This window comes from Eumetopias jubatus, unplaced genomic scaffold, assembly GCF_037043125.1.
Source record: "Eumetopias jubatus isolate StellerSeaLion01/CBP00866 unplaced genomic scaffold, mEumJub1_p1.0 scaffold_8, whole genome shotgun sequence".
Classification (NCBI taxonomy): domain Eukaryota; kingdom Metazoa; phylum Chordata; class Mammalia; order Carnivora; family Otariidae; genus Eumetopias; species Eumetopias jubatus.
Genome location: NW_028274814.1, coordinates 45,223,318 through 45,234,322, shown reverse-complemented (window position 1 = coordinate 45,234,322; position 11,005 = coordinate 45,223,318). Strand labels below are relative to the sequence as shown.

Genomic DNA, 11,005 nt, shown 5'->3' with positions numbered 1-11,005 from the left:
CATTGTGTATATATACCACCTCTTCTTTAGCCATTCATCTGTCGATGGACATCTTGGCCCTTTCCAGTTTGGCTATTGTGGACATTGCTGCTATAAACATTGAGGTGCACGTACCCCTTCGGATCCCTACATTTGTATCTTTGTGGTAAATACCCAGTAGTGCAATTGCTGGATCATATGGTAGCTCTATTTTCAACTGTTTGGGGAACCTCCATACCGTTTTCCAGAGTGGTTGCACCAGCTTGCATTCCCATCAACAGTGGAGGAAGCTTCCCCTTTCTCCACATCCCCTCCAACATCTGTCGTTTCCTGACTTGTTAATTTTAGCCATTCTGATTGGTGTGAGGTGGTATCTCATTGAGGTTTTGATTTGGATTTCCCTGATGCCAAGCGATGTTGAGCACTTTTTCATGTGTCTGTTGGCCATTTGGATGTCTTCTTTGGAAAAATGTCTGTTCATGTCTTCTGCCCATTTCTTGATTGGATTATTTGTTCTTTGGGTGTTGAGTTTGATAAGTTCTTTATAGATTTTGGATACTAGCCCTTTATCTGATATGTCATTTGCAAATATTTTCTCCCATTCTGTCGGTTGTGTTTTCGTTTTGTGGACTGTTTCTTTTGCTGTGCAAAAGCTTTTTAATCTTGATGAAGTCCCAATAGTTCATTTTTGCCCTTGCTTCCCTTGCCTTTGGTGATGTTTCTAGGAAGAAGTTGCTGTGGCTGAGGTCAAAGAGGTTGCTGCCTGTGTTCTCCTTTAGGATTTTGATGGACTCCTGTCTCACATTGAGGTCTTTCAACCATTTGGAGTCTATTTTTGTGTGTGGTGTAAAGAAATGGTCCAGTTTCATTCTTCTGCATGTGGCTGTCCAATTTTCCCAATACCATTTGTTGAAGAGACTGTCTTTTTGCCATTGGACATTCTTTCCTGCTTTGTCAAAGATGAGTTGACCATAGAGTTGAGGGTCCATTTCTGGACTCTCGATTCTGTTCCATTGATCTATGTATCTGTTTTTCTGCCAGTACCAGACTGTCTTGATGATGACAACTTTGTAATAGAGCTGGAAGTCCGGAATTGTGATGCCACCAGCTTTGCTTTTCTTTTCCAACATTCCTCTGGCTATTCGGGGTCTCTTCTGGTTCCATACAAATTTTAGGATTTTTTGTTCCATTTCTTTGAAAAAAGTGGGTGGTATTTTGATGGGGATTGCATTGAATGTATAGATTGCCCTAGGTAGCATTGACATCTTCACAATGTTTGGTCTTCCAATCCATGAGCATGGAACGTTTTTGCATTTCTTTGTGTCTTCTTCAATTTCTTTCATGAGTATTGTATAGTTTTCTGAGTACAGATCCTTTGCCTCTTTGGTTAGATTTATTCCTAGGTATCTTATGGTTTTGGGTGCAATTGTAAATGGATTGACTCCTTGATTTGTCTCTCTTCTGTCTTGTTGTTGGTGTATAGGAATGCCACCGATTTCTGTGCATTGATTTTGTATCCTGCCACTTTACTGAATTTCTGTATGAGTTCTAGCAGTTTTGGGGTGGAGTCTTTTGGGTTTTCCCCATACAGTATCATATCATCTGCAAAGAGTGAGAGTTTGACTTCCTCTTTGCCGATTTGGATGCCTTTGATTTCTTTTTGTTGTCTGATTGCTGTGGCTAGGACTTCTAATACTATGTTGAATAGCAGTGGTGAGAGTGGACATCCTTGCCGCGTTCCTGACATTAAGGGAAAAGCTCTCAGCTTTTCCCCATTGAGAATGATATTCACTGTAGGTTTTTCATAGATGGCTTTTATGATATTGAGGTATGTACCCTCTATCGCTATACTATGAGGAGTTTTGATCAAGAAAGGATGCTGTACTTTGTCAAATGCTTTTTCTGCATCTTTTGAGAGGATCATATGATTCTTGTTCTTTCTTTTGTTAATGTATTGTATCGCGTTGATTGATTTGCGGATGTTGAACCAACCTTGCAGCCCAGGGATAAATGCCACTTTGTCATGGTGAATAATCCTTTTAATGTACTGTTGGATCCTATTGGCTAGTATTTTGGTGAGAATTTTTGCATCCATGTTCATCAAGGATATTGGTCTGTAATTCTCCTTTTTGATGGGGTGTTTGTCTGGTTTGGAGATCAAGGTAATGGTGGCCTCATAAAATGAATTTGGAAGTTTTCCTTCCATATTTTTTGGAACAGTTTCAGGAGAATAGGTATTAATTCTTCTTGAAATGTCTGATAGAATTCCCCTGGGAAGCCATTGGCCCTGGGCTTTTGTTTGTTGGGAGATTTTTGATGACTGCTTCTATTTCCTTAGTGGTAATAGGTCTGTTCAGGTTTTCTATTTCTTCCTGGTTCAATTTTGGTAGTTGATACATCTCTAGGAATGCATCCATTTTTTTCAGATTATCTAATTTGCTGGCATATAGTTGTTCATAATATGTTCTTATGATTGTTTGTATGTCTTTGGTGTTAGTTGTGATCTCTCCTCTTTCATTCATGATTTTGTTGATTTGGGTCATTTCTCTTTACTTTTTGATAAGTCTGGCCAGGGGCTTATCAATCTTGTTAATTCTTTCAAAGAACCAGCTCCTAGTTTCGTTGATCTGTTCTACTGTTCTTTTGGTTTCTATTTCATTGATTTCTGCTCTGATCTTTATTATTTCTCTTCTCCTGCTGGGTTTAGGCTTTATTTGCTGTTCTTTCTCTAGCTCCTTTAGGTGTAGGTTTAGGTTGTGTATTTGAGACCTTTCTTGTTTCTTGAGAAAGGCTTGTAGTGCTATATACTTTCCTCTCAGGACTGCCTTTGCTGTATCCCAAAGATTTTGCACAGTTGTGTTTTCATTTTCATTGGTTTCCATGAATTTTTTAAATTCTTCTTTAATTTCCTGGTTGACCCATTCATTCTTTAGTAGGATGCTCTTTAGCCTCCATGTATTTGAGTTCTTTCCGACTTTCCTCTTGTGATTGAGTTCTAGTTTCAAAGCATTGTGGTCTGAAAATATGCAGGGAATCATCCCAATCTTTTGGTACCGGCTGAGCCCTGATTTGTGACCTAGGATGTGATCAATTCTGGAGAATGTTCCATGGGCACTAGAGAAGAATGTGTATTCCGTTGCTTTGGGATGAAATGTTCTGAATATGTCTGTGAAGTCCATTTGGTCCAGTGTGTCATTTAAAGTCTTTATTTCCTTGTTGATCTTTTGCTTAGATGATCCATCTATTTCAGTGAGGGGGGGGTGTTAAAGTCCCCCACTATTATTGTATTGTTGGCAGTGTGTTTCTTTGCTTTTGTTATTAATTGCCTTATATAATTGGCTGCTCCCGTGTTAGGGGCATAGATATTTACAATTGTTAGATCTTCTTGTTGGATAGACCCTTTAAGTAGGATATAGTGTCCTTCTTCATCTTTTATTACAGTCTTTGTTTTAAAATCTAATTTGTCTGATATAAGGATTGCCACCCCAGCTTTCTTTTGGTGTTCATTAGCATGGTAAATGGTTTTCCACCCCTCACTTTCAATCTGGGGGTGTCTTGGGTGTAAAATGAGTCTCTTGCAGACAGTATATCAATGGGTCTTGTTTTTTAATCCAATCTGATAGCCTGTGTCTTTTGAATGGGGCATTTAGCCCATTTACATTCAGGGTAACTATTGAAAGGTATGAATTTAGTGCCATTGTATTGCCTATAAGGTGACTGTGACTGTATATTGTCTGTGTTCCTTTCTGATCTATGCTGCTTTTAGGCTCTCTCTTTGCTTAGAGGACCCCTTTCAATATTTCTTGGAGGGCTGGTTTCGTGTTTGCAAATTCCTTTAGTTGTTGTCTGTCCTGGAAGCTTTTTATCTCTCCTTCAATTTTCAATGACAGCCTAGCTGGATATAGTATTCTTGGCTGCATATTTTTCTCGTTTAGTGCTCTGAAGATATCAGGCCAGTCCTTTCTGGCCTGCCAGGTCTCTGTGGATAGGTCTCTTGCCAATCTAATATTTCTCCCATTGTTGATTACATATCTTTTCTCCCGAGCTGCTTTCAGGGTTTTCTCTTTGTCTCTGAGACTTGTAAGTTTTACTATTAGATGTGGGGGTATTGACCTTATTTTTATTGATTTTGAGAGGGGTTCTCTGTGCCTCCTGGATTTTGATGTCTGTTTCCTTCCTCACATTAGGGAAGTTCTCTGCTATAATTTGCTCCAATATACCTTCTGCCCCTCTCTCCCTTTCTTCTTCTTCTGGGATCCCAATTATTCTAATGTTGTTTCGTCTTATCGTATCACTTATCTCTCGAATTCTGCCCTCGTGATCCTGTAGTTGTTTATCTCTCTTTTTCTCAGCCTCTTTATTTTCCATCATTTGGTCTTCTATATCGCTGATTCTCTCTTCTGCCTCATTTATCCTAGCAGTTAGTGCCCCCATTTTTGATTGCACCTCATTAATAGCCTTTTTGATTCCAACTTGGTTAGATTTTAGTTCTTTTATTTCTCCAGAAAGGGTTTCCCTAATAACTTCCAAGCTTTTTTCAAGCCCAACTTGTATCTTCTGAGTCATGATTCTGAACTCTAGGTCCGACATCGTACTAAGGTCTGTATTGAGTAGGTCCCTGGCTGACGGTACTACCTCTTGTTCTTTTTGCTGAGGTGATTTTTTTCATCTTGTCATTTTGTCCAGAGGAGAATAGATGAATGAGAGAACAAAATGCTAACAGGTTAACAACGTCCCCAGCAAATATACTCTATACAAATCAGAAAAGACCTGAAACCATGGGAAAAGAAAGGGAAAGAAAGAAAAAAGAAAGAGAAAAGAAAAACAAAAACAAAAACAAAAAGATAAAAACAAAAACAGAACAATACAAAAAAACCAGAATATGATCAAATATGATCATGCTAGTGCATAGATCAGTGCCACACACTAGATTTTGGGCATATTTTGGTCTGTTAGAAAAAAGTGCCTCCTAAAATTTTAAAGGAAGAAAGACTTATATATGTACAAAATAAGGGTTGATACAATGAAGGGATGGAAGATGACTGTAAAGATGAAAATTATAAAAGATTTTATAAAAGGAATTGATAAGATAAGAAGTTGTTTGAAAAAAGAAAGAAGATTTAAAAAAGAGAGAAAAAAAAAAGGAGAGAATGTGATCAGGCAGGAGACTAGACCAAAGCCATACACTAGTGATTTAGGGTATATTTTGATCTGTTAGAAGAAACTGTATCTCAAAATTTTAAAGAGAGAACAACTTATATATATATATATATATATATATATATATATATATATATATATATGCCAAAAATAAGGGTAACTACTGTGAAGGGATAAAATATGACTCTAAAAATGAAAAATAAAAAATGTTTTTTTTAAAAAAGGGATTGATAAGATGTTGGTTGAAAAAGGGAAAAAGAAAAATTAAAAAAAAGAGTTAAAAAATTAACTTTGAAAAACTAATGAATCATGGTAAAAAAAAAGCCACGAATTCTATGTGCAGTATTCCCCTAGCGCTGGAGTTCTCCAGTTCTCCTTGATCAATAAACTTGGTCTTGGCTTGCTGGCTGTTCGTGCTGATCTTCTGGGGGAGGGGCCTGTTGCCGTGGTTCCCAAATGTCTTTGCCGGAGGCGGAAGTGCCCCGCCCTTCTCGGTCGGGGTTAAGCAAGCTGCTTGGGTTTGCTCTCAGGAGCTTTTGTTCCCTGCAAGCTCTGGTACAGCTTTGGAGGGCCAGGGTGAAAATGGTGGCCTCCCAATCTCCACCCGGAGGAGCTGAGAACTTGGGGCCCAGGTCATCAGTGCACCCCCAGGGAAAAGCAGTCACTCCCGTCTCTCTGGTCTCTGGCCGCACTGCATGCTCACCCGGCCTGTGACTGAGCGTTTCTCTCTCTGGCACTGGACCCCGTGTGGAGTCTCGAAACCCAGCAGATTCCTGCGGTGCGCTTCTGCACCGCTCCTCCTGGGGGAGGAAGGGGAGTCTCCCCGGCTCTGCCACTTGTTGGGTCCCTGCTGGAGGCGCAGTGGCCCGACTGGGCTGCGGATCACGGTTTATGGCAACCCCGAGCTGAGAGCCCGCGCCTCGGCTCCGTCTCTGCAGCCGGCTTCCCCGCTCCGCTACCTGGGAGCTCTGCTGCACTCAGGCACCCCCGGTTTTTCTGTGACCCCGAGGTTCCTGAGACCACACTGTCCCACGAGGTTTCCACCCCCCGCTTAGCCACTGGAGCGATATCCCTCAGCGGAGCTGACTTCTAAAAGTTCCAATTTTGTGCTCCGCGGCTCTATCACTTGCCAGAAGCGGCCGACGGAGGCCCCTCCCCCGCCGTCTATCCTCCTGAATATCGCCTTGGATTCACTTCTCCGCACGTCCTACCTTCCAGTAAGTGGTCGCTTCTCTGTTCAGAGAGTTGTTGCTACTCTCTTCTTCGGTCTCCTGTTGAGTTCGTAGGTGTTCAGAATGGTTTGATCCCTATTCAGCTGAATTCCTGAGACCAGACGAAATCCAGGTCTCCTACTCCTCCGCCATCTTGCTCCGCCCCCCTGAATTGTGTTTTTAATTCAAGCTGTTAATTTATGCCTTTTAATTGGGTATGCCTAGACCATTTGCATTTAATGTAATTATAAATATAGTTGAGTCCAAATCTATTATCTTGCTCTTTGTTTTCTATTTGTCCAATCTATTCTTTGTTCCTTTTTTTCTCTCTTTATGACTTCTTTTGGATTAAATACCTTTGATTCCACTTAATCTACTTTGTTGGCTTACTAGCTACCACTCTGTTTTGTTATTCTAGTGGCTTCTTTAGGTTTATAGTATACAATGTAGCTCATCGTAGTCTACCTTCAAAAGATATTTTGCTACTTTATATATATAGTACATAATTTTATAATAATATTCTTCCATTTGTCTACTTATCCTTTGTGTTATTATTGTTATTATTATCTTTTCTTATTTATTTTTTCAGAGAGGGAAGGAGGGGGAGCAGAGGGAGAAGGAGAGAGAGAATCTTGGGCAGGCTCCACACTTGAACATGGGGCTTGATCTCATGACCCTGAGATCATGACCTAAGCTGACATCAATAGTCAGATGCTTAACTGACTGAGCCACCCAGGTGCCTCTCTTACTTTTTAATTATAACATGTCATTTATGTAATTTAAAAACACAAGCAGGCAAAACTCATTTTACAAGGCTGCATGTATGTATAGTTGAGGATCTGCATCAAATACTGGAGTGTTGGTCCATGACAAGAGCTGGGAGAGAAAAGGGTGCAGCAGCAGGACTGAAGGGCAAAGGGAAAAAATGAAAGTCACAAGAAATAACAAATAGAGGAGTCATACATTCAACTTGTTGAAAAAGAAGACACTCTTCCTATCCTTGGTATATTAAGACTAGCAAGTAAGATGAACAATAATTATAAAAAGTACAAGTTACAATTTTCAAAGTACAGGTTATATGACAGACAAATAATGACAGGAAATGTTTTTCAAAATTGGAGTATCAAAAAGATGTTTTTTTCTGTGTGTTTTTTAGAGATTTATTTATTTTAGAGAGAGAGAGAGAGAGAAGTGGGGGAAGGGCAGAGGGCAAGAATTTTCAAGCAGACTCCCCACTGAGCACAGAGCCCAATGCACGGGGCTCAGTCTTACCACCCTCAGATCATGACCTGAGCTGAAACCAAGAGTCGGACGCTTACCCAACAGCATCACCCAGGCACCCCAAGATGTTTTGTGTTTTACATTTTATCTTGGTAGCAATATTGAGGATGATTGGAGGCAGTGTGGTAATAGAAAGGAAGGCAAGAGTAAAATGCAGTGAAAGTAGAATGTTGTTTTTTAAATCTATTAAGAGTATAAGAAGAGCCTAATTGAAAAAAAAAATAGGGGAATGGAAGGAATAGACCAGTGCAAAATTCAAAAGAGAAAAATCCTAGTGAGCAAAAAATTTCTGCTTCCATTAAGAATGAAGAAAAAGGAAGTGCATTTATTTTCCCACCTGAAATAACTGAAAAACAGACAAAATAGGTGAAGCGACAATTTTCAAGACACTGAATATCAGGCAACAAAAGACAGTGATCCATGAGAGATGAGAAACCAACAGGTTAAGCTCAATGATTGCTCTAGTTTGTTGCCTTGAGAGAATTTCTTTGCCAAGGAGTAGGCCTTTATAATATAAAGTTCAAATTCTTTAGCATGGTACAGGATGCCCTTTTTCATGTAAACTTCATGTTGCAGTTTAGCTCTGCAACAATAACAACATTATCAACAACATTTGTCACAGTAACAAAAAATAGGTATTATCAAGTGCCTACCCCTTGGCAAGGGCTGGTGGATGTCTTGTTGAAAAAGAAGACACGCTTCCTATCCTTGGTGTTTTAAGACCAGCTAGTAAGATGAACAATAAATAATTATAAAAAGTATGAGTTATAATCTTCAAAGCACAGGTTACTGTGAGTGCACATTTTCCTGAGTAATTCAAGGTTAAGGTTATTTTTCCCAGTGAAGTGGTGTTTAACGAAGAACTAAAAGCTAGATGAGTAAGGGTTAGCTCCGGAAAGACAGTGGCGGGAAGCAATACACACAGAAGGAACAATGTGTGTAAGAGGTTAGTTATGTCCAAGAAATGGAAAGAAGCCAGCATGCCTTTGTTGACCTGATTGTAGTATCTCCTTGCAAGATGGGAGATGCTTCTTAAACTCCCCTATTCTGGCACACCACTTATACCTGAGAATGTTTATACTATCATGGACCATCAAATTTCCATGTTTTCATATGGCTGTATTGTTTTGTATGTGTCATTTCTTATGCCTAAAATCCCTTTATCCTTTTTCTTTGGGGCAAAGCCCTTCTCATATTTTAGGATACAACATGAGCATCTTCTCACAGAAAAGAGTTTTCTGACCGCTCATTCCTGTCTCCCAGTTGATATGACCATTTTTTTCTCTATTTTTCACACTGTGCTTTGAACCTCTGTTTATTATTGTTAACATGTGTGTTTCTCTCACTTGAATTTGAGTTATTTAGAGATAAAGTTATGTCTTATAAATTTGTATTGCACCCTTTGTAGAATCTGTAATGGTCATGGCTAATTTTATTCATCTCATTAGAAAAGAAAAAGCAAGTGCTGTCCGTAGACAGTCTACAGATTTATTCATTTGGCACATTTGATTATGGTAATAGTATTACAAGTGATTATAATGATAAAATATTATTAAATTATGCTTTGCTTCTTTCACTTTAGGTTTTTTGACATAACTACATAATGATTGTCATTCTTGTTTCTATTAGTCCAAAACAAAATACTGAAATCTAAATATTCATTTCAATAGCAATAGGACATGAGTTAATATTTCCCCTTAATTTTTATAAATCGGTAGTAAATGTTTCTCAGTTTCTTTTGGCTGTTTCATGTCCCATATTGAAGAAAACATGAGCATGAAAGGGAACCTCAGTTTATGAATGACTTCCTTTTTTTTTCGTTGACTGACTCCACCTCCATTATGTAGCCTTTCTGGTTTTTTTTGTTTTGTTTTGTGGAAGTGAGATGATTTTTAGAAGTCTTAGTGGTCCTCCTCTTTAGCAGAACATTTCAAAGGAAAAATACAAGACGATTTAGAAATCATTAAAACTTTGGACTGGACAAACTCAGAATGGTCCCACATGGAAACTCTGGATCTGCTGGTAAACATTTCTTTTAGTCTACATTTGCCTTTTAATGTAGTATAAAGTTAACAGTCAATGGATCTTATTTAATAGTGATTGGCATTGGGAGAGTAAGGAATGGGAAATGGGCATCAAGCTTTTATGGCAGTAACTTTTATCTGCCATAGATTCAAAATTGAAGATGGGGGATAAAGATTAGATTTGGTATAAAAAAAGATTAGATTTGGCATCAATTTTGTAAAACTGCTGAGGTGAAATTAAGAAAGGAGCTGAAACGAACTGAACAGTGTTGAGTAGGAAAACAATAATTGTTAGAAAACATAGATAGATCATACAGGAATGAATATTGATTTCAAGTTGATCACATACAGAAATTTAGAACAGCATCCCTGAATGTTGAAATCTACTTCATGATTTACATGGATGTGTTAAACTCCTTTCGCATTTTTTATTTTTTCCAGAGCTTTTTTTTTTTTTAATATTTTATTTCTTTATTTGAGAGAGAGAGAGAGAACAAGCAGTGGGAGAGGGAGAAGCAGACTCTTTGTTGAGCAGGGAGCCCAATTTGGAACTGGATCCCAGGACCCCAGGATCATGACCTGAGCCGAAGGCCAATGCTTAACCAACTGAGCCACTGAGGGGCCCTTTATTCAAAGCTTTTTAATCATAGTATAGGATACCACATGAAAGCACAAGTCCTAAGTGCACAGTTCAGTGACTTATCCCAAAGCGCATGCTCCTATGTGGCTACCAATGCATTCTTGCTTTTACATGAGTGTCGGGTTAGAGTAAGAACAAGAAGTGAGAGTAATGAAAGCTTTAGAGCTTTATGCTCTATCTAGGGAAAAGATCTAGTATTTGGTTTTTTTCAGATATAAGCATTATAACTTTATTCCATCAATGTTCAGCTACTATTTAGCAGGTACTGTGCCAGGTACTGGTGAAGTAGTGCTGAGCCTGATACATAGAATCCGTTCCCTCCTGGAACTTAACACCTAACCAGCTGGGTCCAGTGGGCTTGGAGACAGGGACCTCAGTAGTTGACTACCGTTCTGTGCCCCTGCTAAGCTTCATCGATGCTTTTTCGATTTTCCAGGTTTTAAGGTCTGCTCTTAAAATTCTTTTCCATCCACAGCTTCCTCCTAATTACTCACCCCTAGGTCGCCTCTAAAATGAACATTTCCAAAGCTATTTCGCTGAGACTACATGATCCTGGGTATGAATGTTTCCTGTCCACCTTGCCTTTTAGAAGGAAGGGTTTTTTGTCTTTGTTCGATTTTCCTTGTTGACCTCAAATCTCTGAAACCATCTGTCTTCTCCAAAGTCTCTTTTTTGGGAAGGCAGTACTTTTGTCCTTTTCCTTTTCTACT

General features: G+C 39.0%; 1 protein-coding gene across 4 annotated transcripts in view; it reads left to right on the top strand.

The window, feature by feature from the left end:
- Positions 1–9,499: 9,499 nt before the first annotated feature.
- Positions 9,500–11,005, top strand: part of CD163 (CD163 molecule) — a 41,019-nt gene continuing 39,513 nt past the window's right edge. For 2 of the 4 annotated variants that reach the window (XM_028121112.2, XM_028121111.2), the window contains exon 1: positions 9,500–9,653. In XM_028121112.2, coding sequence (XP_027976913.1) covers positions 9,623–9,653 — 31 coding nt within the window. In that variant the 5' untranslated portion in view covers positions 9,500–9,622. The remainder of the gene's footprint in view (positions 9,654–11,005) is intronic. The other 2 variants (XM_028121113.2, XM_028121116.2) reach the window with 2 other exon arrangements.